Source organism: Rhinatrema bivittatum, chromosome 13 (genome assembly GCF_901001135.1).
Source record: "Rhinatrema bivittatum chromosome 13, aRhiBiv1.1, whole genome shotgun sequence".
NCBI classification, from domain to species: domain Eukaryota; kingdom Metazoa; phylum Chordata; class Amphibia; order Gymnophiona; family Rhinatrematidae; genus Rhinatrema; species Rhinatrema bivittatum.
Genome location: NC_042627.1, coordinates 12344538 through 12371338, shown reverse-complemented (window position 1 = coordinate 12371338; position 26801 = coordinate 12344538). Strand labels below are relative to the sequence as shown.

General features: G+C 42.6%; 1 protein-coding gene across 7 annotated transcripts in view; it reads left to right on the top strand.

The window, feature by feature from the left end:
• Positions 1 to 25652, top strand: part of STRA6 (stimulated by retinoic acid 6) — a 102603-nt gene extending 76951 nt beyond the window's left edge. For all 7 annotated transcript variants that reach the window (XM_029574716.1, XM_029574709.1, XM_029574713.1 and 4 more), the window contains 7 exons: positions 2595 to 2670; positions 3188 to 3321; positions 5656 to 5773; positions 11427 to 11528; positions 13796 to 13959; positions 18067 to 18204; positions 21681 to 25652. In XM_029574716.1, coding sequence (XP_029430576.1) covers positions 2595 to 2670; positions 3188 to 3321; positions 5656 to 5773; positions 11427 to 11528; positions 13796 to 13959; positions 18067 to 18204; positions 21681 to 21856 — 908 coding nt within the window. In that variant the 3' untranslated portion in view covers positions 21857 to 25652. The remainder of the gene's footprint in view (positions 1 to 2594; positions 2671 to 3187; positions 3322 to 5655; positions 5774 to 11426; positions 11529 to 13795; positions 13960 to 18066; positions 18205 to 21680) is intronic.
• Positions 25653 to 26801: the final 1149 nt, after the last annotated feature.

Sequence of the window (26801 nt, the reverse complement as noted above, 5' to 3'; positions counted from 1 at the left end):
CCCCAGCAACAACAAGATAACTTCAATGCCATACTACACAAAGGCCCAAAAAGTGTAATAATAATGCATTTCGGTACTTCCTCCAATGAGAATGTTTAAAAAAAAAAAAAAAAAAAAAGTGTGCTGGTGGTCAGTTAGGAAAGGGATGCTTTAATTAACGAGCTCAATTTCCCTAACCTGTGGCTGTGCACAGGTTAGGGAAATGAACGTTCATAAAACTGAGCATGCGTTTTCCTAATCCGCTGACAGCCACCTCTCGTGGGCGCCTGCTGCCAAGCAGGCACTAGGGGTCGTACATTTGTCCCTAGCGCCTCCTTTTTAGTGCGACCCTTCATTTAAATATTTGATCGCACGCCCAGGCGAGGCGGCTGGGCGCGCGTTAGGAAAGCGGGCGCTCAACACTGAGTGCCCGTTTTCCGCACAGATTTATTAAATTGGCCTGACTGTCAGGCTGTAATAATAGGGTCATCCTGACCTCGTCCTGTCATGGTCATGAAGCGCAATGGAGGTCATTTTCCCCCAGAGCCATTCACTGTATTCTGGTAATTGTCACCAAAGCTAATCATTTTATTGCTGCACCCAGGATACAGCGACAGAAATAGTTATCGCAAAAATCATCTTCATTACGTGATGGATAAGAAAATCAAAACAAGTGTCATTTCAGATCCAGGAAAAAAAAAAGAGTGCTATGTTCAGCTTGTGTTCTAGCTGCTGCAAATCAGTGGGATCTGTCATAAGCTGCACGGAACAGATGGCACTGTGCTGGCATAGCCGCAGTGTTATACATGGTACTGGGTAAGAAATCCTTGAAACTCTTCAGTAAATAGGTAGCTAGCCCATCTGTTAGCTGCTTCTGACTGGCACGTCGTGTAACTTATTGACAGTGACCTCATCTTTTCAGGAATATAACATTCAGTAAAGGAAATTAAGGGAATAATTGTATTTCCTTCCTGCCCATGGTCCTCACTGATGAACATTAATAACCTGACCTGCTATTCTAGCATGTGCAGATAAATGGTATCTATGAGATTAGAATGAAATGTGTAAGATTGTAGGAAAACTTGAAGGATTTTGGCGAAGGTTCTTGGATTATTCCATCCCACAAGGGCTCTCCTATGCATGCTCTCCTATCTATGCAGTTGACATCTATAAAAACCCTTATGGCCATACAAGGTTTTCTCAAAGATCTTAAGCTTATATCAACTAATGAATAATTAAATCCATCATCTGGCTCTTAGTCTTGGATCTACTTGGTTTTATATTTTTGAGAGTGATATTTCAGGGGGTTAGAAAGGAATGTTTATCTTTTGGCAAGAGGTGTGTATGCTGGAAGTTTTCCATTTGTTTCAGTTTTCGTTCCATTTCCTTTTGGGAGGGGGAAGGGGAGGTTCATTTTGTCTTCACAAAATAGCGTGTGCTATTTGTAAAAATGAAACAAATAACCTTTCCCCCTTCACCCAAAATTTGTGGGAAGGAGTTGTTCTGTTTTAAAAAGGAAACATGGGAAAATATCGTTAATGTTTCCTGTTGTTTTAAATGAGTAAACTGTACATCCCTACTAAGAGCTGCAAAAGAATGGATAATCCTGAGGGAGGGGACAAAAAGAAGAGCAACCTAAAAAAAAACCTCAAGGAGAGGTCAAATGGTTGGCAGCTAAGATTTAATGCAAAAATATGCATTACTGTATTCGGGATACAAATATCCAAGGGAGCCATACATGATGGGAGTGCGATACTGAGGTGATCATTACTGAGGATCTCAAAGTAGCAAAACAGTGCAAAAAAAAGTTAATGGCTAGAGCCAGAACCAGAGGAACGCTAGGGTATCAAAGAAGAGGCAAAAAAACGCCAAACATACAAATAGAATGAAGTCAGTGATGATGCTTCTGTAGAAGTCACCGGTGAGATCTCATCTGAAGTCCAGTTCTGAAGGCTGTACCTCCTATAGGATTTAAACAGTCCAGAGAAGGGATAGCAAAGTGGTACAGAATCCATACCAAAAACTCTCTAACATGAGGATTTACATCCTAATGTGTGCACTAAAGAAGGGCGGAGTTTGTGATGTAGACATTCAAAACTTCAAAGGAAGTAAACATCTTTCAGTAGGAAGGAATTTCTAGAGAAGAAAGTTATGATATGGGGCTTAGAAGTAACATTAAATATAGATATATATTTTTCTTTATGGAACGACTGCATGGAATTGCCTCTAATTGAATTCAAGAGCATATGGGGATAAGCACATAGGAACCCTGGTACTGAAGAAGTAAAGGGAAAAAGCCAGAGATTAGCTCTGGGCTGTGATGATAACTGCAAATGTGGAAGGGCGTTAGGCACACTAGAAAGGCCTTGCAGTCCTTATCTGCCCTCACGGTCAACGTGTCTCTGTCTACCCATTAATGGAAAACAGAAGGCTCTTGAATTTTTTTGTGTCTAAATAGCACATTTATTTTTAACATTAAAATTATAGAAATACATCCTGCCAAACCAATCGTGTTGTCGTAAGGATGCCACACCACAGCGTTGCAGTTACAAGGTGATGCCCTACGTTCGTAACGTGGCTCTGATGTAAGGTGTTGTTTTTCCTCCCCATTTTAGTGTGCTACGTTTCAGCCCTGATCGTTTCGTGCGGCCTGACCGTCGGCATGCTGATGAGATCTCTAGTCATGCACAGGTGAGAGGACTTGCCAAGGGTATTGTGGGCCATGAGAAAGATAACCGGAGTCAATGAAAACTCTTTCCCTTCTGGAGCGGTTTTTGCACCTGATCACAAATCCCCCCCCCCCCCCCCCCCCACACACAGACTGCAAGTTTCAGTCAGTTCAATTCATTTATTTTAAATAAATCCATGAAAAGCTAAAAGAAAGTGCAGCAATCTTCGTAATCATTAGAGGCAAAACTCAAGACTGGGAGTCAATTCAACATTAGTAGTGTGGCTATCAAAGCCTCATGCCATTGCTAACATCTAAATTGTATTCACAGGGCGTTTATGTTAGGGTTGTCCGTGCCTCGTTAAGCTTAATCCTGATGTGCAACCAGAAAGTGCTTTCTCCGAGATCAGACTAGTGAGGAGTTAGTCTCTGTTACCTGATTCTGTCCAAATCCCTATGGGCTTAATGATCCTCATGTATAAACAAAATTACATTAACCAATAGCCTTTTTTTTTTTTTTTGCTTTGTCTCTTTACATAGGGCAAATTTAAAGGCTCTCTACAGAGGGGCCATCTCTGATGTTTTCCAGTACCCCAGAAAACTGCGGCCGTCCCATCCGGCCCTGGTCTGTTGGATGAGTTTTACCAGCTACCAGGCTGCACTCACCTGTTTAGGTAACACCTCAGAGGCCAGGCTATTTATAAGATCAATTCATAACATCTGCAAACTTCTGCAGCCTGGGGTCACAATCCCTGACGCTGATGACTGCCAAAACAGCACAAAACCACGTCTCTCGTACCATAACTATACCGATTTCTTTTGATGTTAAAGTATTGCGGTTGCTGTATTAGTCCACTCAAATATATAGAAGTTGCAAATGATTCCATTTTATTGGACTAACTCAATCTATCTGTGTGACCAGCTTTCCTTCAGTTTATGATTCTCTGTATTTTCTGGCACTCATCTTTTGCTCACGCAGTTATTGAGTATGAGAAAGGGGGGATCTTAGCTCACGAAAGCTCGTCAAGAAATGTATTACATCAGTCCTAACGTATCACCTTATATATTATTTTTTTTTGTTTGTCAAACTTTATTTCTGTTGTTTTGATGATGGTACAGTCTAAATTATAACTGTGTATGTTCTGAGTTTCTCTATAAACGAGAATGTCTGTAGGCGCAGGAACATCACGTCACAATACAGAGGGGATTGAATCTCCATCCCCCCCCCCCCCCCCCCGAGAAAAACCTTGTGGAATGTTAGGACATGGTGATGACTGATTGGCTGCCGGCTTTCTTTTACCTTATAATTTTAAGAAATTGCCTCTGAACACTCTGCTGCTTTTGCTTTGTCAGTTGTGTGCAGGATAAGAGAGAACCAATCTAGTGCTATATTTTTGCAGGGTGGATTCGACAATTTGGAATCTTGTTTATTAGACATAACTGCAGTTTTGCACAATTCGGAGGGAGGTGGGGTGCAGAGGGAGGTGGGGTGCAGAGACTTTGGGTCGTTATGGTGCACTTTAATTTACAGAAGCACTGGGACCTGCATTAGTGTCTTGATGCTCCCAGGGAAGGTTTGCTACAAGTACCAAGTTGTAGCTAATGTTCATGAAAATAACACAGCTTGCAATTTATCAGGCAATCCATGTTATTTAATAAGCATTAAATTGCCGAGTAATGAACTGCTTTGCATGCATTTGCAAAGTATTGACATGCAAAGCAGCTCATACCATACTTGCAAATTTGGGGATTATATAGCACATGGTATTCAAAATACACCACCTTATCGCTGTGTTAGGCATTTACTAGCAAGTCCCTAGCGCCTCCTTATTGGCAGACGCGGCGGCTGTCAGTTGGTTTGACTGTATAAGGGGTAATAATAGCGCATCCAAACGGGGGCTAAAGGTGAGCTTGGCCTGAGCGCGCACCGTACTGAATCGACCTGACAGTAAATGATCTCCTAAGTTTGAAGCCCTAGCCACTCCCTCACATCCCCTGCAGGGCACTCCGTCTCAGCTTTTCCGCAGAGTCTGCAGATCATGATTCATCTCTCTCTCTCTCATAACTGCTGCAGTGTGAGTTTTCCTGGTGTCACAGCTGTTCTCACAGGGCCCTCACAGGTTGTTTTTCACCCTCTAGTCTTCTAGGTAGGTTTTTTTTTATCCTTTTTTATTTTTCTATCAGCTGTTATGGGTGCATCGATTCTGGTGCTCCAGGGCAACTCTGGTTGATTTTTGACCAGCCTTCGAGTCATTTGTTTATCTTGCTTATTCTTCATCCGATACCTCGGAGGGCCTGATACTGCCTGCTATGCAGCCAGATTAGGTTTATCATGCCCCAGGATAGATGGGTGCTTTGCCTGGGTGAAGACCACAACATCTCAGACTGCGTCCCCTGTGAGACTGAGATAACATCATCTCTGGTGAGAGCTCTTAGAAGCTTTTTGAGGAATTTTGATTGGCCAATAGGCATCGCTGTCAGAAGCATCAGCATCCAGAAAACCAAGACTATACTGACAGTCAGCGGTGCACTGACAACAGGGTGGCATCAATCTCCCCTTGCTGTGAGCACCAGGAAGAGCATAAGAACTGCCATACTGGATCAGACCAAGCTCGGTATCCTGTCTCCAACAGAGGATGCTCAGATTACTAAAAAACCCTTCATTTTTTTTTGTACTGTACTAATTTAAATGCTATGTAATGATGTGTTAATTGGAAACATGCAAATTAAAACTGGAATTTAGAGTGTAGGCATATATATCTAATGGAATATATGTGGTAGGGATTTCAATTTATATGAAATTTCTGTACAATGTGATACCAGTGTTGGTTTCTTTAATATAGGTTTTATGTGATGATAATACAAATGTAAACTGCTATAAATAATCAGTATTGAATATGGTATGATCCATTTATGGTTTGGTTATTACCAATCTGTCTTTTAGACATTTAAGCATGGGATATCTCATTTCTTTTTTTTTTTTTTTTTTTTCTTGACTCTTTCCCAAGGTCTCCTCCTCCAGCAGACTGTTTTCTTCATTTGTAATGTGGTTTTCACGTTCCTGGTTATTATTCCCTTGGCCTATGGGAGAAATCTGATCCTTTTCAGAATCCTGGAGTCCACGTGGTAAGTATTTGCTTTCATAGTATATCCTGCCTCACTGTGTTTGGGGAGGATGAGAGGAGATAATGTGTTAAGTTCAGCTTGGAAAAGAGATGGCTGAGGGGGGATATGATACAGGTCTTTAAGATCATGAGAGGTCTTGAACGAGTAGATGTGACTCGGTTATTTTCACTTTCGAATAATAGAAGTACTAGGGGGCATTCCATGAAGTTAGCAAGTAGCACATTTAAGACTAATCGGAGAAAATTCTTTTTCACTCAACACACAATAAAGTTCTGGAATTTGTTGCCAGAGGATGTGGTTAGTGCAGTTAGTGTAGCTGGGTTCAAAAAAGGTTTGGATAAGTTCTTGGAGGAGAAGTCCAGTAACGGCTATTAATCAAGTTTACTTGGGGAATAGCCACTGCTATTAATTGCATCAGTAGCATGGGATCTTCTTAGTGTTTGGGTAATTGCCAGGTTCTTGTGGCCTAGTTTGGCCTCTGTGAAAACAGGATGCCGGGCTTGATGGACCCTTGGTCTGACCCAGCATGGCAATTTCTTATGTTCTTAAGTATGGGGAAGACCCAATTTGAGTGCTTCCATCATTAAAACTCGTTTGTCCAGTCAAATGAAAATAACCTGCTTCACTAGCAGTACATTTTAGAGTGGTTATCAGTATCAGCAAGCCCCCTTATATCCCAGAAGGGGAATATCACTATTCTGCAAGTACAAAATGGATAGTCCTAATATCTGAGAGCGCTCATCAACTCAAGGTAAGGTAGTGCGCAGCTATTTTCGGTCTTTTTTCAAAAGAATTTTGTTATAGATCTAAAATAAGAGAGAGACTTTTGAAAGAAAAAAAGATCAGGATTGGAAACTCTTTTTAGACTACTTAGTTGTAAGGATTTGAATCTGTTTTACACTATTTTATTTAATTTAGGTTTTCAGCTACAGGGCCTTAGACATGCAGGGAAACCCAGTGCATGTCTGGAAATGTTTTCCAGGTTTTTCTGCAAAGCTCTGGACTTGAGTTGGATGTGTTAGAAATGTGTTGTATGAATAATTGCTTAGTATGAATGTTATTTTATCTTGTAAACAGCTTTGATTTACACACAATGTTTATTATACCAATAAATAAAAGTGTAGTTTCTTACATTTAATATATTGCCTTTCTAATTAATAAATCAGTGATTTGCATACAGTGCATGTAATAAACCCTCACATAACTCTTGGAATCCAAACATGAGCAAAGCAAAACAAATGCCTATGAGTTATTATTCAGTTAGCGTGTTTTATAAAACTCCTGAAGCATTAGCTTACTGCATCAGGAGTTAAGTTTTTTTTTTCAGCTCACATTTTTTTCTTCATGTTTATCACATTGGCCCCATAGGATTTTCAAAAAATAATCTTGATGGATGGATGTGGGCAAAGCCAAGGGGGATTTTCATTTTGTCTCAAGACCAATTCCAAAATTCCAGGTTGAGTTGGTGGAAATAGGGATAGGAAAACAGGGAGAAAAAGTCAAAGCAATACTTTTGGAGTCTGGGGACTGCATATGTACTACACCATTACTTTCTCAAGAATAAAACCTGCTAATGTTCTTAGTACATTATATACCAGAAAACATTTAGGATTTTCGGTCGACAAGCAGGGCTGAATTAGCCATGACATGTGGGTGATGTCATCCAATGGCACAGAACAGATCCTACTCAATAAATTTGTAACTTCTAGTCTACTGAGCATGCACAGGATTTCACGGGTACATATGCTACCTTGTGAGCCCCTCGGTCCTTATTTGTCCAAGCTTCTGCACAGATATGTACCCTCTATCTTTTCTGCCTTGTGGTGGTGTTTTCTTTTGTTGTCTTTTTTTGATGCTGCCTTGCAGCTGGTTCTCCAGTACAGAATTCAAAAAGCCTTTAGTTTTGGGGTAGTCCAACTGACACAGCAAAATATTTTCCAATCCCTTCCTTTGAAGCAGTCAGCCCAGGTTGTTGGGTAGTTTCAGGAAGAAAATCTTCTAGAGTTTGATGATCACCCATACTGCGACTCATCAACTCTACTTGCATGTTAGCATAGGCAAAACTAAAGCCTCTGGTAGAATGTCTGGACAGGGAACAGGATGGTTACCAGTGAGCTCTTCTGGGTGTGCAAGACCGTGGACACAATCTCAGTCAGTATGAGTCAGTTAACACTGCGGCAAGATCCTCCTCTTCAAACATGGGGGCATGATAAATGGCCTGGTTAGGAGTTGGCGGCCTGCTTGGGGATATTCATGACAAGTTGGCCGATGTCCCTTGTTTCAGGGGCAGTCTCTTTGGGGATTAACCGTGGCCCAGATTAAGGAGCAGTCCATGGCCATTCAGTCCTTGCTGGCAGAAGCCAGTCTTCTTCCTTTCAACATTGTTATTTCATTTTCAAGTGTTCCTTTTTTCTGGAGTTGGAGATGTGCTGCCACAGCAGAAGTTGCCGGCATGTGGATGGCGATGTAAGAGACATCACTCCCCACAACAAGCCTCATTTTTAATGAGACCTAACCCTTAGGCTTCAATCCATCTGATTGGTTAGAGAATTAATTTGTTCCTGGAAAAGTGGTGGAAAATCAATAAGGACTATTGAGTCCTCAAAATTATAGAATCTGGTTATTTGTTTGCACTTCCTCAGTCCCCCAGTGCTACATAGATGTTTAGCTTTCAATTCGGATCTGTCTCACTTGACCCATCTCCGTCTCAAGGTAGAGTCGTTTCTCAGCTAGTAGGTGAGAGAATCTGTCCCTCCCAAAGACTGTGCCAAGAGGTTCTATTCCCACTATTTTCCTTATCCCCAAGAAGTCAAGAGGATTGAGACCTATCAAGGATTTATGAAGGCTGGATGGATTGAGGTAGCGAAAGTTGGTTCCGTGGGAGACCTTTGAAGAACAAGTTGCAGTAGTCTAAATGTGAGTGGATAAGTATTGTAGAAGCATGCTCAGACAAGGGTGGATTTTAGGGATGTTATAAAAGAAGAAGCAACCATCTTTATTAGAGTTTTGGATGTTAAAGAGAAGGGAGAACAAGGCGACAAAGATGACCCCTGGTTATGGGCCAAGGGACTGGGAGGATGAACATGCTATCCACAAAATTAGAACCAGCCTCTATTGGGATCCAGCAACATGAGCCTTCATTCACAATTACCCAAGGATTTTTTTACTTCATTTTACACCTCCTCCCAACTCACCTAGCATAGTCATCAGAGTAACAGTCCTCAGCTGGGAGCCATGCATCAGGGCTCCTTTCAGAACTCTGAATCCTAAATCTGGCCACCATGAGATCCTGTCCTTGAGGAGCTGAGAACACTGAATCCACAGCATCTCTAGCATTTCCCCATAGAAAGACAGATCTACAGCTAGAACCAACTTTAGTTAAGCAACCATTCCTTATTTTAACTTGAAAATATCACTTTTTCTGTGTAACCCCTGGATTGATACCCCTCATAAGGAATCCAAGGGCACTTTTCACTTTCAGATGTCCTTACCTACCATACCTCCATAAACCTCACTCTCTTCCAGGGTTTCCTTTTGGGGGGAGGGGAGGCAGGATTACTCTCCAAGGACCTGGATGTGTTCTATAAGTCGTTAAGTTAACCAGTATTAGGCACACTGGACTTTTGAATTAGTTCCAATATAACTTTACTGACAATTGTTGTTATCATGAAATAAATTACAATGTATAAGTCCTTGTTCAGTATAGTCCAATACATAACTAATTCCCAATAAATCTGTGACTCTGTAAAGCTGGTATTATCTGATCTTTTCCATCCATATCCCTTTCTAATTTCAGGGGCAAGTCTGAAGCTTTCTCTCAAAATGGTGGATAGGATTCTTGGCCTGGGCTAGATGACACAATTCAATGTCCATTTTCTCATACTTTAATCAAGATGTGTTGAGTAGGCTTCTTGTAGCTTCTCTTAACTCCTCAGTTCCCTGGATAGCATCTCCTAATTCCTTTCCTGAATATCTTGATTAACACTGGATGGGTGCCACTGTTGTTCTTCCCTTCTCCCTTCCTTTTTAGGGGCATGATGGAATGACCCATCTCCTGTAGTTGATGGGGGTCTGAATTCCTTTGGCAAGGGAATTCAGATGACAACAAAAATAGGGTCCAGTCTACAAAAATCCAAAAAGAAGGAAGGGTTATAAAATTCCCTTCAAAAGAACTTTACACAAATAGAAAATAATTTTCTTTAAACAAAAGGAAGAAGAGTATTTTTCTACTCTTTCTGAACTCAGAAATTAAGATATAAGGTTCTTTCCCAAAAAGAAAAGAAAAACAGGAGCAGAAACAAAACTATCCTGCCTCCTGAAAAGTTTAACTACAAATCCACACCCTAAAATGGTGTGTCTGGGTTTTATAGAAACAGGCCATCACCATACAGCAACCCAAGTGGCGGAAAACAAAGGATATGCCTGACCTCCCTTTACAGTGATGGTATATTCCGCTTAGTAGAGACTCAGTTGTGCTGTTCATCTGTATTATGGAAACCTAGTTGAAAGAAAATGTTTCAGGTTTGAATCAAGATTGCCTACCAGGTTACACTTTTTTCTATACTGTAGATATTAGGAGATAGATGGAGGTGAGACTATCATCTATCCAAAGACATTTAAGGTTAAGGAAATTATCTTAAGAACATTTTCGTAGATATGTTATTGGTAAAAAGTTGAAGCTGAATTGACTTAACATGTTACTTAATTATAATCCTCCTAACATGTCTTATAGTGCCTTATTGGAATCTGTCAATGTAATTTGTGAATGCACCGTTAGTTATAAACAACTTGGGCCCAATATTCAGCACTGGCTGGTTAAGTAACTTAGCTGGTTATGACTAATCCAGCTAAGTTACAAAATATTCAGCGGCATGACAAACCTGCTGAATAGCCGGATAAGTCTACCAGGCTAAGTTTAGACCTGCTCTCTGGGGCATCTAAACTTACCTGTAAACTTATACAGCTGACTCCATATGTTGGTAGTTAGCATATAAGTTATACGGCTAACTTGCTCCACCCCCGATCTGCCCAGTACACGCCTGCTTTTTGTGCGTGTAACTTTTGGCCGTGTAAGTCACGCCCCGGAATGCCTGCCACTTCACCTGATAACTATTTAGTCAAATTCATAGATATCCAGCAAAGTGGTGGCTGCTGAATGCACAAACTTAGCCGGCTAAGCAGTGCTGAATATCGACCTCTACATGCAGTGAGCTCTGACAGCTACTGGCAATTAGCATTCATTTATTCACTGCACTAAACCAATGACTGGACCCTTCAGAAACATCTGTCTGTGAAAGGACCAATCCCCATTAAGAACTTAATGTTGCTTGACCATGCAACTTTTTAAAATCATGTTGGGAGGATGAGAGGGGATTGGCTGCTGTTTGGCTGCTGTGGGTTTGTTTGGGTTTTTTTTTTAAATCTTTAGTAAGCTAATGAGCAGCAAAGTTACCTGAATAACTTTATCCCTGTAATTTTAGCCAAGTACATTCAACAGCACTTTTACCCAGATAAGTGCTGCCAGATACTCGACTGAAGTTATCCACGTAAGTTTATCCGGGTAACTTGTATGCTCGCCGACTAACTTGAATACCTGTTGGCATCTTTGAAAATTGACCCCATTATAATTCTCTGTCTCCTGCTTTTCCCTCAGGCCCTTCTGGCTGACATTGGTGCTGATAGTGATTTTCCAGCACCTGTGTGCACATTTTGCTTTCCTGCAGAAGGAACACTCGAGGCAGGAGCTGACCAATAGGTGAGTGCTAGGAAGCTGCTCCCCCACAGGGAGCAGAAAAGAGCAGTAGTAATCCACATGCTAAGTTAATTCATCCTTCAGCTGCACAGATTCCATCAGTGGATGAATGTGGTGAACTTTAGAGCGGCTTCGACGCATGACACCGTTCTTTCCCACAATGCTGCACAGTTTGAGGATAACTTTCAACATCTTCATGTGGTAGCATACATACATGTATATGGCCGCTTGTAAATATACAATAGTATTTTATACCACATGCTTATCATAAAATACATGCGTCTCTATCCTACAGCATGCATGAGTATGCATGCAATGCATTGAAAGCAAGTATTTCGGGGTATTAAGCGCACATATTTTTAAAATAGGTAGGAAAGTATGTGTGTATATATTTTACATGCAAAAATAAAGTAGGACTTGTGTAAAACCCGATTTATGCTCGTCAGTATATTCTAAAACATGCGTGCGTCATTGAAATTACCAGTTTACCAATTAGTCCACCAGTACACCCAGTCCTCCTGCATGTCATTGAGACCCCTCTGGTTCTTCAGCCTGAGCTCCCCCCAGTTCACCCAGACATATACAATATACAAGTCTGATATTAATTAGGCAAGATAATTTGCAGATGTAAAATTATGCAAATTGCCAAATATAGTCATATAAGTGTCTTTTAAAATAGCAATGTCCGCGTGTAACTGTTGGCTCTACCTTGGAATGGCCTTAGACACACACATGCATTTAACTTTTATAAAATATGGATTGTGAAAATAGAGACTACTTATGCATGTATATGCTACATTTTATGTGTGCAACTCATTGAAAATTACTTCCATGTACACCAGGATCTCTTCGCTATATCCACAGAACTTAGCAATTGCAGGGTGTGAGCTATCCCTCTTATCTCCCCATAGCCTATCAATGGTCTGCTTTCTAGTAATGAGTTTAGTCTTTGCTTGTAGAGATCCCCCTATATTCAGGGATTGAGGGGTTGATCAAGCTACAGCCCAAATGACTGTCCATAAGGAGTTCATTTTTAAACAATGCACCTGTAAGCACATTTTTAAAGGGAAACTCTCCCTGTGGAGTTTCTCTTTGAAAATTAAGGTGCAAAGTGTGCAAGGTTGAGTACTTGCAAGGATTTGAAAATAAAGTCGTCATGTATACTCTGCTGTGCCTGCTAAAATGGCCAAAACTATACATCTGTCATGCAGTGTGTGTACTTTTATCCGCATACTTGGGGGGTGGTAGTGGTGCAATTTCTGCCCTGCCAAACCTCCCAGCTCATGCTTTGCTCACAGGAAGGCATTAGTGTTGCATGAATCTAGGGGTTCAATTTTTAAACTATATCCAGTGCTTCATTTATGGCCCTATATTTAGCAAATATTCAACCAAACTTGAGGACCCTAAGTTTGGACCTGAAATTCATGGGGTACATTTTCAATCACTGTCCAGATATAAAATTATCCAGATAACCTCATCGGGCTGACTTTGGAGGTCTATCCAATAGTGAGGTCACGATATTGATTATAGCTGGCTATCTTAAAGTTATCCAGATAACTTTATTCAGCTAACTTTAGGTCAGCTGTTTGGCATGACCAGACTTAGCCAGATAAGTTAGCTGGCTAACTCTGAATATCAGAATTAGCCAGCTAACAGAGTTAGCTTGATTATTTATCCGGTTAACATAACTTAGGGGCGATGCAAGGAGGAGTTATTTGGCTAAATTTTAGCTGGATAATAAACTATCCGGCTAAAATGTAATCAGATAAGTGCCATCTGTGTAACTAGTGAGTTGTCCTGTTAAATGCCTCTGAATATGGACCTCCATGTGCCTAGGTTTAGGTGGCTAAGTCAAGAGTCTAGTGCTGAACATTAGTGCTAGCTGCTTAACTTTTTTTTATTTCCCTAGCCTGACTCTGCCCCCATAGCCACCCAGTTTGTAGGGGCCCATAATTTAGATGGCTACTGAAAATAGACTCTTAAATGTAGGTGCTCGGCCCTAGTCCGTTTTCAAAGGGAATCATTTAGCCTAATTTCTATGAAAATTGACACCCTAGAGATCAGGTGACTAATAACAGCAATGGAAATCTATTCTGCCTCATCTTCCTCTATATGTGCCCACATTACCACCAGGCTGAAGCGTTATGGTAGTAATTCAGTAGCTAGTGGCCAACAAAAATATACTTACTCTGTGGTTTTCCTTAATAGATAGTCAAAATTTTACTCTGCTGCTTTATCCTGGTCCACTTACTACTGCTCTGTCCTCACAGGCGGACTCTTTATCTGCTGACCTATCTGCTCTTCCCCATGAATGTCCTGCTGGGGGTCCTAGTGGGAGTCTGGAGGATGGCTATTTCTGCACTCTACAACATCATCCATCTGTGCCGGCTAGATCTGAGCCTTCTTCACCGTGCTGTGGAGAGCTTTGACCCTGGTATGTTAGCAGCACCTTAACCTGTAGCAAATTGGTCTGCAGAAAGGGTGCAGTGTGCCTGCTGCGTGCATGGACAGCGCGTCGTCTTCAGGGGACCAGGATCTATTCACAAAACACAAAGGGCTGAATGTGTCGAATCAGCTTTCCAAAGGGATTTTAAAGAGTTCAGATTTTACATTTTGGCAGTCAAAAAATTCCAGATAATTTGATTTTGGGAGTGATCTCTTGTTTCTGCAAGCCAAAATAACACCCCCCAAAGTTTGAAAGGACAAAATAGTAATTTCAAAATTCACATTCTTCTACTTTTGGTTTTGCAAATTATTTATTTAGGTTTTTTGCAAGTATAAAATACTTCAAATTGATAATCACTGAAACCCTAGGTAGGCCCATTTCCAGTTGACTAAATTGGCTAAATCTTTGGTATGTGTCTCTGGAGAGTTGGCAGGAAATGGAGGAGCAAACTGGTCAATGATCAGACCAGCCACTGTCATCTTAAGCCATGTAAGAAGAGCTCCTGTCGGGGCGAATCTTAAAAATCAGACTCCTGACTTCTCGAAATCAGCTAAAGACTGTACTTGAATCAGGGAGTTATGCCATGTCTTTAAAGAATATGCCATTGTATCCTCTTCTAGAGTTTGGTAAGGCAGGATTCACCCACATTTTTATAAATTCCAATGGAGGTGAAATTCAAAATCTTAACTCCATTCCTAAACTAAACTAAAAGTCATTTATTTTGCAATGTGAACATCATATTAATCTTAACACTGGGCTAGGCACAGGTGCCATTTCAAAGAAATCCAGAACATAAATCTACTTATTATATGGCATATCTGTCCCCCTTATTGTATATAAAATGGACAAAGAAAACATAAATCCATTGCCTTTACTGCTAGTCACAAACTATCTGAGAAACTCAAACTACATCAGTCACACAGACCTGAGCTCTTATCTGCTATTACCAAAATATACCAGACTCACCTTTACTGATGATCCTAGCTACGTCTGGGACTGTTTGTGCTCATCAGCTTCATGTAACAGTGTCGGTGTGTCCTCTTTATAACTCATAAAAATGACTGCACAACATTACAAGGCTTTTACTTGTCCATTTCCAAAGATAGAGAGATCCAGATTCATTTGCAGTGAGTTTAGCTAAGTTAGCAGAATAAACTTATCCAGCTAACGTGTATCAGAGATTCAGGAGCATGATGCGTCACAAAATATACCCAGCTATCTTAAAGTTAGCCGGATAAGTTTATCTGGCTAACTTTGACTTCCCTGAGGCTGTCCTAAAGTTAGTCAGGTAACTCCTGCAACATCCTCTCCCCAACCCTCATTTATCCAGTGAAGATTTTCACCAGCTAACAACTTAGCAGGATGAGTCGGGCACAGTCGTTCAGGTGGGAATTTCAAAATCCTGAATATGGACCTCAGAGTCTTGTCTCATTGAAAAAAAAAATTGGTTTCAGAGATGCATTAAGACATGCTGGCATTTTTGTGCCTGCATATGTGCTCCATCAAATCTACATTTCCTGTTCGTACCCTGGATCGTCCAGATGAGTGGGTTTATGAATCCCTACCAGCAGATGGAGGCAGAGAACAAAACTTAGAGGCACTGCTACATAACAGAGAGCCACCTGCAGTCCCTCAGTATTTCTCTGTCTCCAGCAGATGGTAGAGGTGCAAACCTGCAGTCTGGAGGTATTTAAAAAAAAAAAAAGAAGAGGAGGATAAGAAGAAGATTTGTGAGCAGGGCAAGTCAGGGGTTGGCCCTTTATTGGCAGGGGGGGGTAGATAGCCAGGGGCCCTGGTGACCTCTCCCCCTCTGGGCCCTCCACTCCCTCAATGTGCCTGGTTCCTCAGCAGAGGGGACCTCCAGAAGCGGGGGAGTAGTATTTTCCTCCTGTTTTTCCTTTAGGCCCTGTTTCTTTAATTAAAAAAAAAAAGCAGGGACTGGGAGGCTGCAGCAGCATTTGTGTGCAGGCTGAGGTGCAGGTAAGTTTGTTTTTTCTCTGCCGGGAGGCAGACAGGAGGGAGTGGGCCGAATTGCCTGACTTTAACAGGGTCAGGTAGAGCTGTATTTCAGCACCAGGACAGCAATCAGTGTGACCTCTCTGCTACGTTTATTTTTATGCCTGACCGCGAGTGCAGGCCTGACCGCCCCGACATGTTGGCTCCCGCGCAGCAGGACCTTTCCGTGGCTGCAGGCTGAGGCATTCTCGCCTCGATGCGGCCTTGTTTTGCTGCGATTGTGCTTCGGGAGGGGCCAGGACCTCGGTGGGACACCCTGCAGGCGGCTGGGTCGGCTCTTGGGGGGGGGGGGGGGGGGCTTCAGAGGAGCCGGCAGCCATTTTGGCAGCCCATGCAGAATTGCAGGCGGCCATTTCTGAGGCCCGGGATTCCCCTCCCACACTTTTTCCTGTGGGAAAGGACCCTGCTGGTGACAGGGGATGGGGGTGGGGCTTGGGAAGGACTCTTCTCCTCGGACCCGGAGGACTTTTCTATGGGTTTTCTGCTTCTGCTTCTTAAGGCTTATTTAGCCTGGAAGGAGTTGGGGGCAAAGAGGCCTTTGCCTAGGTAAGTCCCAGATGGCCAAGAGGACTAGAGGGCCTGGGGAGTCAGGAGGGATCTGCAGATCCTCGGTCTTCGGCGAACCCTGGAGGAGGACAATTCTTCCGATAGTCTGGATGATCCTGAGCAGCTCCAAGGGGGTCTGGTGGCACCGGACAAGGACCCTGTTAGTGCCCTGGGAGATCTGACACAGAACCTGGATCAAGATTCATTGGGGGGTCTTGGGGGATCCCACGCAGGATCCGGATACTCAGGACCCGGAGGCGATTCCAGTTGCGGAAGGAGGTGACCCACATGCGGTCCGGCTGTTCCGGAGAGAGGAACTAGGGTCCATTGATTCCCCAGGTGCTGGAAGAGCTCGGCATCAAAGATGTCCAGGAAGACTCAGACCAGGAAGGAGTGAATCCACTCCTGGAGGGATTGCAGGGACCCCCCTACCACTTGAGGTGCTGCGGTGCATCGAAACTCATCCAGGCAGGGTGATTCGGGTGGCGCACGAGTGGCTGCGGTGGCTGTGGTTTGCAGACCCCCCTGCGTCTCGCGGTAGACGGATCCATTTGCTTGGCTCATCTCTCAGGGTTACTTCGTCAGGGACCCGTATTTTCAGACCTGGAGGATCGCTCCGGTCTAGCATCCTGGCTTTTGAGAGGCGGTGGCTCCATTTGAAGGGATATTCGGAGCTGGTGATTGCAATTTGGTACTACTGGAAAGTGGTACTACAGGAACGTAAATTAGCAGGTAAGAACAAATTTTCCTATCCTTTCTCAGACTTTTTCACCTGAGTAAAAGGTGCGCAATTTTCAAAAAGTCAATTTGCCCAGGTAAATCAGTATTGAAAATTGCTTTGCCCATGTGTATTGACTGCTGTTACATCGGCCCACGGAGAGGCGCCACTGAGGAGGACCTGCACTTGAGGAGAGACGTGGTGGCCCAGGGCTGTTACTGGTCACAAGGCTGTCATTAGTTGGGGGGAGGGGGAGAAGAGGCAAATAGGGGGGATCACTCTAGGCCCAGAGCTTTGAGGGACCCTGCCTCATCCCCCAATTTGCAGATGGTGAGGTAAGGGAACAGTAGATGTTAGAAGGGGTGTGGGCTGATGAGAAGGAGAAGGCGGGAAGGAGAATGGAAAAAAAAAAAAAAAAGCCAAAGGAAGGGGGAGAGGAAAGAAATTTAGTAGAGAAAAAAACAAGCACAGCAAAACATTAAAATAAGGGCAAAACCTTGATGTAGCCCCTCAAGTATAAGAACTGAACTTTTTTTTTTTTTTTTCCACAAAGGAAATAAAATGTTGCTGGCTCCTACAAATTTTTGACTGGCACATAAATTAAAAAAATTATATTTTTTACCCTAATGCAACTGTGTGTTTCTCTAAAGCCATGCAGTGTAAGCACATAGGGTTGTAGATTGGCTATATCTGTGTGCGCACATACTGGGTGCGTGTGCTGTGTATACGGGTACACGTTCTATACACGGATCCGAATAGCTGGGTGTACGTGTAAGTATGATCTTTTTTTTTCCCTGCGCTTCTGTACCTTGCAGCTTACCGCACTTACTGCCATTTCTTGAAGATTGAGGTCAGTCAATCCCACCCGCTGCTGAAAGCCTTCTGCTTTTTGCTGCTCCAATTATCCAACCAGGAGGGATGGAATGGAAACAAGGCGTCTGATGTGGAAGAAGGTAACGTGTGTGTGTGTGTGTCTCTCTCTCTCTCATCACAGCAAATGGTGAGGAGGAAGCCTCTTTCCTCGTTTGACAGCTGTATAGACTGGGAAGTTGTCAGGGAGTAGAGAGCGAAGCTGCATGGGAGCGTTACAAGCTGTCACTTTGCCTCCATCTAAGCTCTGATGTGGAAACCTGTCTGCTAGATCCATGAGGGGCCCTTCTAAGCAGGACTTGTAGTCACTTCTCAACCTTGTCGCCAACTGAGGGGGGAGAGAAAAACGTGTGACGGAACAGAAACAGGAGAACAGGTTCAAACACGATTCCTTTAAGGAGATCTGCACGCTCTGAATGAAGTTATTGGACCTGAGTAGTAAAATTAGGCCCAGTGCCATATCTCGAAAAACACATTTTTTTTTCCATACCCCTCTTATTTTGTAGCCTGGTGCTCATGAATACCACACACCAGAGGAGGGTTATTTTCAACTAGGGATGTGCAGAGGCAAAATATTTGTTTCAGTTCATTCATTTTGTAGGTCACCTACTTTCTTTTGTCAATGGGGGGGGGGGGGGAACAATCCTTAGGCCCCCATTGACTTCAATGGGAGAAAAAAAAAAAAAAAAGAACTGGGACTAGGGCCCAGCCCAAGATCTAGGCCTAATTTTAGGGGCCCAGCAAAGCCAGGTCCTGTTATCGAAGCCCTGGTCCAGGCCCAACACCGGGACACAGGTGAGGCCCAAGGCCAGGTCCTGTTGCCGAGGCTCAACCCCAAGGCCAGGTCCTAGGCTGTCACCTAGGCACAGGCCCAAGGCCTAGGACCAAGTTTTACGTTATACTCTTTCATCCGACATCCTCTTCAAATGGCGTTGTTTGCTGGAAGTCCCTGCCTCAGTGAGGTCACAGTTGTGCCACCTTCTAGAGTAGGCGGCGCCATGTTGACGTACAGCTGTATATTTCAATGGCCATACATCAATATGGATGGAAGAGGACAATGTGGGGCCTCATCCTAAGTCTTGGGCCTCTGCCTACGCAATGGGCCCCAGGGTCGGACTTGAACCTAAGCAATGGCACCCGATTTGTGCCTGGGCCTGAGAATTGGGTTGGATCTCAGTGAAGGGGACCCAGCTTTGGCAGAGCCATAGCTTTGGGCCTGGGCCTCAGCACAGGCTTTGGAAACAGCACCTGGGCGTCGGCCCTTGAACTAGGCCTGGGCCTAAAGCAATGAAACAGCGATCGTGGCCAGGCTGATCCTCGGCACTGGGCCCTGGCTGAGGCCCCGGTTCCATCGAAGGCCCATTTTGGTAATAGTGTGCCCTATTCACTATATTTCCCGAAAATCAAAAATTCACACACTTTTTTTTCTTTTTCAAGAAAAACAATTTGGTTCACTTGAAATTAAACAAAAAGAGACTCATTCCTGACATTTTTCATTTTCATTTCAAACGAACGCGCATCCCTATCTTTAACAGCATGCGTAAGTTAGCACAGATGTGCCTAAAAGAATGTACACAAAGTTATTCTTTTATATTTTCTAAACTATCTGGCACGGTTTATAAAATACCACGTATCTCTGCCTGAAAGTAATCACGTTTCAGTATGCATATATATATTTTTCCTTAAGGCAGAGAGCCGCATACTTTCTGTATCTATTTTACAAAAGTGCGTACTTATATATTTTATGCATGGAATAATTATAACGAATGTGCATACTCACCACTATAAGAGACGAGTATTTTGTAAAGTGCGTGCATACCGACTGTGCTTATGATGATACATGTGTGCACATTTTTAACCACCAATTTGCCAACACCTTTACCAGTTCACCCAGACCCCTCCAGCACTCCATCCTCATCACTTACCCCAGACCTCCAAACCCAAAAACTGCAGACAAAAAAAACAAGTGCAATTTACGTAACTCAATTTTTAGGTCTAAAATTATCTATATTGCTTATAAAACATTAACTTGTGTGCAAACTCTGAACCCTGCCCTGGAAGACCTGAATTGCCCCTGTTTTCCCCTTTCGCATTTATATGCGACCTTGCCAGTACACACACATTTCTGGCTTTTGCTAAATACTACATATGTGCGTTCATGCTACCTATAAGCACAACTTCCAATTTTACATGCCCAAAACCTTTTGAAAATGATCCCCAAAAAAAGGCATTTTCAAAGCCGAAAGCATGCAGCCGATTTCATAAGCCACCTACGTGGGCGCACGAGTGCCGATGCATGAATATCTTGCACTGGGAAAAAGCGTGGAATGTGGGCGGGGCCAGGAGATATGCGCACAAGTAGCTATGCACCTGGCGCATGCACCGGTATATTCCAGCGCAAAGTTACTTCTGCTATTTCCAAGCATCTATGAAGTGTTTTAGGGGTATGGAATAAGTGAGGGGAGTCCAGACTAAAGAACCAGGGGTGTTTGGAGCACCTAAGCTCTAGACTGGGCAAACTGGTGGCTGAACTGGTGAAACTGGTCCTGGCATGGACCTGCATCTGTTATAAAATTCCCTCAATGGCACGTGTCAAGCATGACTTACGCTGCTGTTCGCACACAATCTTAAGGTTAGGTGCACACAAACACGCGCCAGCGCTATTTTATAAACTTGCGCGCAGGATATAAAATTGCCACGTATCTGGCCGCATGCCCATTTTTTTAAACATTTCCGTCTTAATGTGGCCAGATTGCCCTCTTCTCAGCCCAGCTAAAAGTACGCAGTCTTTCACAAAGCAGATCCTTTTAGCCAGATTGCAAGGAGGCATTTCTGGGGGAGGGGGCCTTTAGTTCAGGGGAGGAAAATAGCAGGCTTGACGTTTCCAAAAGGACATGCACAATGTTTGCCCTCGCAGCTGCCTGTACAGAAGAGCAAGGATCAAGTACTCGGGCTTTCTCCGTGTGTGTGCTTTATGCTAGAAAGAGAAGTGTGCGAGCTAAAAGCGCTTGTGTTCTTTGCAGCTCTGAGTGCTGATTTATAGTTGCCCCAGAAACCTAAATCTCATGTGTTTAAAATAATTTGTGTATTTTACAGCTATGTGGGCAATGTGAAAGTTGATCCCAAAAAAGCACAATATTGAGCCAGATGTAATGCAACTTCTCCTACACAACTGTGGTAATGCACCTCAATCCTGACCTTGAAGCACCCTTTGCTATTTTAGCCTTGACCCTATTTGCCTTCTCTCACCTCACCCAGACGTGCAGAGCTGAACTAATGTAGCTCGGTGTTGTCGTGTGGCAACTTCTTCTATTCCATTGAACTGGTTCAGGGAACCTCTCGTACAGTTCTTTCCCCCTACGTGTCCGTTCTGAATAACAGTATCTCAACAAATTTGTTTTTATTTTTATCACATGCAGACCTAATCATGTTTTTTGAGGAATAAATCCTCACTCTGCTGCTCCACAATCCCTCTCCTCCCTCTGCCGCACCTGAGGGCTTTGACGTCAGTGAAGAAACCTGGGTTAGGCGCAAGTGACGAGATTTCATTTTCCTGCAGGGATACAGCTGATCCAGAGCAAGAAACCGACGCCGAAGGGAGCCAAGTCCAAGCAGAGCAGAGCCAGGTGGTGGGTGGCCTACACCCTCATCAAGAACCCTTCGCTTCTGGCCTCCAGGGCACCTCTCCATGTGCAGTCCACCCCCAATGGAACACCAGCAGCGGGGGTCTTGTAGGATACAGCACTGGGCCTGCAGGCTGTATGCAGCAGAACAGGGCCGACCCTGGCTTTTTGGGTGCTCACCCGTTTGCTCTTGTTACTGTGGAGTTGTATTGTTTGTTGTATCTACCGTTGGATCCTTTCTAGTGCACTTTCACTAAGTTTCGTAGAGGAAATCAGAAACTCTACTCAACACGTGTCTGATGATTAGGGGTTGCGCAAATGGTTTATCAGTTTAACCCTATTGATAAGTTTCCATAAGTTGGAATGAATTCACTTGGAAATTCGACCATGATTCTGCCTTGCGTTTTTGCCAAGTTTCATGGATAAGCAGATGTTAGCAGGAGCCACAAGACGACAAAAAACAAGCTTAAATAGCAACATTTCAAAGTAAAATGTCTCCCAAGATTTTCCAAGGTTCCCCAAGCTGTTAGAAGCCGGCAAGTAGTTATGAATACAGTTTAACATGTATGATTTTTGTTTTGGCAAAATCACTGGTGAAGCCCATCCTGGTAGCCCAAATGGCAAGTTAATTTGAAGCTAATCTGCCAGACAATCTTTTTTAAGTTTAAGTAATTCTCATGTTGTGCTCCCCGAGGTTTTATCTACTGTAAGTGCATTTTCTGAGCATTCAGCCGTCCCATACTAGAAGGAATAGTCCTTCACCAATTTTCTCTCCTGTTCCTCGCACTTCCTCTTCAAAATATCTGCCCATGTGCAGTTTTCAAGACAGAAAATATGCATTATCCTTTCCTTCTGCAAAAAGTACCTGCAGATGTTTGCACCTGCTTCTTCTGCAGGAGAATAACGCATGCAGAGTACAAGCTATGTGCGTTATTTTCCGATCCACCCCAGGAACTTATCTCCCAAATCGGGTTAAATGAATGCGTCGTGGAACCCTACGTATCCTTTTAACCCAATTGATAAAAAAGCAATTTTCAGGCAGTAAATTTACCCACCTAATTTGCTATTTACATGGGTAAATGGCTTTGAAAATTGTCTTCTTAAAAGGAAGCGTGGCAAAATGGCTTTTGAAATACTTTCATGTCCACAAACACGTGTTTTTAGCTCTCTGAAAACAAAGAAAATGGAGTGTCCCACTGATACCTCTCCCAACCAAAGGAGGTGCTTGAGATTTCCGTCCGTACACAGTTTTACAGGAAAAGTACTCTGAACTGTTTGGTTCTGTCAGTCCTTGCCCGTTTATTTTTAGGAACCAAAACTATGAACTTTGGTCCTCCAAAGATGCACAAGGTGATCAATCCAGAAGCAGCTCAGGGCAGAGGGTTCTATTTCTGAGTAGCTCGAGTTAGGGCCCCATGAAAAAAAAAATTGAAAAAAAACCCAAATGTTACATTAAAATATTAAAGTTTATTTTATTTTTAACTTCTCATCATTTTTTAAACTCACACCTCAGTTAGACAACATGGGGCTTATTGCTTAATTAGTAAACAGAATATTCTACAGTGAAGGCAATAACATCCCAAAATGTCCTTAAAAAAGGTCCTGGAGCAGGATGTCTGTGACACTGTAGGGATGATAATTATGCAGGAGGGGTGTACTGCTCAATGTTTTGAAGGGGTTTTTTTTCGGTTCTTTAAAATTATTTAAATGAACAATAACTTCAGTTTAGAAGATTAAACACTAACATTCATTAGCTAATGCTCTCTCTGGCTCTGAGATTAATTGGCTGCCAGTACTTTCTGTATTCTATGAGATAATGCTCTCTGGATCTGAGGGTTTTAATTGGCTGCCAATACTCTCTGTATTCTATGAGAGAATATTCTCTGGATCTGAGTGTTTTAATTGGCTGCCAGTATTGTCTGTATTCTATGAGATAATGCTCTCTGGATCTGAGGGTTTTAATTGGCTGCCAATACTCTCTGTATTCTATGAGAGAATATTCTCTGGATCTGAGTGTTTTAATTGGCTGCCAGTATTGTCTGTATTCTATGAGATAATGCTCTCTGGATCTGAGTGTTTTAATTGGCTGCCGGTACTGTCTGTATTCTATGAGATAATGCTCTCTGGATCTGAGGGTTTTAATTGGCTGCCAGTACTGTCTGTATTCAATGAGATGATAATCTCTGGATCTGAGTGTTTTAATTTGCTGCCAGTATTGTCTGTTTTCTATGAGATAATGCTCTCTGGATCTGAGGGTTTTAATTTGCTGCTTGTACTTCCAGTATTCTATTAGTTGCTAGAAATACAAGCAGTACTGCCAGTACTGATAATGTTCTAAGGATTCTTGTTTAGATTGTGCACTCTAGTGAAGAATTTGAATTGATTGCTAATGCCATTGATGTTACTTATTTATAATTATGTCTTAGATAGATATTTTTTTAAAATGTTAGTCTAGAAACAGCTGCTTGTTAGAAATATTAAATACTAGGGGAGAAGCAGTGGACTAATGGTTACCCCATTAGATTATACAAGACTGGAAAAATCCCAGGTGCCAGGTTACCTGGGTGTCTCAAATTTGGGACCTGGCACAGAGCAGAATTAACACTGCAGGGGCCCAAGCTGCAAAGATCTTGGCAACTGCTTAACAGCAGGACCCAGACCACAGAGCACTGCAGTAGCTGCAACAGAGCATCATGGTCTGCAACCAGCCGGGCCGAGGGAAAGAAGCTGGAACGTGGGAGAGAGAGTGCTTAGAAGCAGGGGAGGGAGGAAGGGTCACTGGAGAGAGGAGAAGGGCACAAGACAGTGCCTGGAGAGGGAAGGGGAGAGCAGAGGAAAACAAAACATTTAAAAAAAAAAACTAAACAGGAAATTAAAAAAAAAAGTTTATATGAAATTCCCTACAAAAAAAAAGGCAAAATAAGTACTGTAGTTGAAAAATGAAGGGCAAAATAGACAGAAAAAAAGAAAAAAATCTTTCCTGGCTCCTAAAAATGATTGGCCAGTGCCTACGTTTTCTACATTATTTTTTCCACCCCCGATGTTTAAGGCTCTTCTCTGCCATTGACTCTTGAGTTAGCCATTTCCTCGTTTCCTCCAGCATAAAATCCAGCATTTGCCTTACCCTGGCTTTTCAGGTTAACAAATTTGATGGCTGTAGGAAGATTTAAAAATATATATATATAGATATAGATATTTGTTTACCTAAAAAGCAAAGTAGTGTGCAATTGCTGCTAAGAATACAGTCCTTAACAACAATAAATTAACCTGTGGCATAACTGCCATGTGTGAAAGCCTTGTCCTAGAAAGACAGTGATTACTGTACTAAGTTAGCCTGGCAGAGCTGAATGAGGTGCTAGGCCTGGAATGGGTTGAAGGTGATGCAGCTTAGTTACTAAGGAGCATGGTGTGAGCAGCATGAGGGCCTCGCGCCGTCGATCAGGACAGGGCCCAGCAGGCAGTACTGTCCAACAGCACCGGGGTGCATCGTGTACTGCAGAAACTGTGTGTATGGCAGCTTGCAGACATCTCCTAAATCCCAGGACACTAAAATAAACCATATTTGGGGGAGCAGCATGGCTGTCACTCTTCTCATTATTTCATATTTGGATCATAGTGCTCATTTTTTTGGCTCCTTAAACAAGAAGTTTGGCGTGGACCATGGTATATTCAGCGAGCTGAGAAACGACAGTTCATGTTTTTTTGGGTTTTTTTTTGGTTGGTTTGCTTCTGTTTCTATGGAAACAATGTGCTGCTGGTTTTCACGCTATAATTACTTTAGTTGTACCATAGTTGTTCTTTTGATCTAAACTACTATGTAGATTGATGCTCAATTATTTTTGTAGTTTTTATGTATATTATATTAAAAAAAAATGCATTTCCTAAAATAAAATTTTTAAAAAAACATTCATCAGGACAAATTTGTGGCATCGTATGCACTTGTGGTGTTTTTTTGCTACTTTTAAATGTACGTCGTTAAATGCTTTGAACAATAACAACACAGAAGCCCTTTTAATTAGCAATTGCCAGGTTTGTTTGAAATATGTTGTTTAGAATTTGTTTTACTATTATATCAATCCCAGGACTATCCACCATTTTATTGCCTCCTTCCCCCCTCTCACTGTCCCAACTGTTGCAGTGATGGACCTTTGCCCAGGAGTCCAGGATGAGTTCACCATGAATTTGGCCAGTAATTTACCAGTTAAACAACCCATTAATTTCCTTTTAAATTAGGAAAAATTATGCCCTGCCCCCTGCAGTCCCTTGCCTGTCACAAAGCTTCCAGTTCATCATGCGAGAGGGGATCCTGTGATTCCAAATAAAGCTAGAGAAGCCACTGCTGGACTCTGAGAACATAGAACAGGGAACGGTGCAAGGGATGTAGGGCCAGTGCAAGACCATTCGGCGCCCTAGGCGAACCTTCAGTTCATCAATCTTTTTATAGCTTGAACAAGGTTGGTGAAGACTTTGCTTTAAAAAAAAAAAGTCATGCAAGCAAGGCACTACTTGGATCGCCAAGTACCTAAATCCCTTCCTAGTTATTTTAAATGCCGAGAGGTGGGGAGTGATGTGAGCATTAGATCCTAATGGAAGACCTCAGATTTAGGTTACTTAATTGTGTAACCCCAGGTTTTACTGTATTGAGACAGGACGGAGCAGATTTTGTTTTTTAAAGATTACTTATAAATGAGCACATCATTATCATATAGCGAGACTTTATGAGAGACAACTGAGGTGACAAAACCAGAACCAAAGAGGGAGATCCTGGCCAACTGAGCGAAAGGTTTCATTGCCTGATAGGAGCACTCTCTTTGTTCTTCAATCTGTGGCTACTCCACAAGCAGGTCGCAGGCCGTAGCATCTCTACTGATGTCAAGGAAGCTAGACGTTTTTGTTTTCTGACAGATCTACTTCCATTGTAGGGTCAGGACCATTTCAGAATCCAGAACTACTAATGCCTGCTTACAAAAAAGCAGCATAATCTATGGCATTAATACTCTGTGACAGTCTTGACGATAATCATAACCACTATTAAACATGTTCTTTCAGCTACAGCC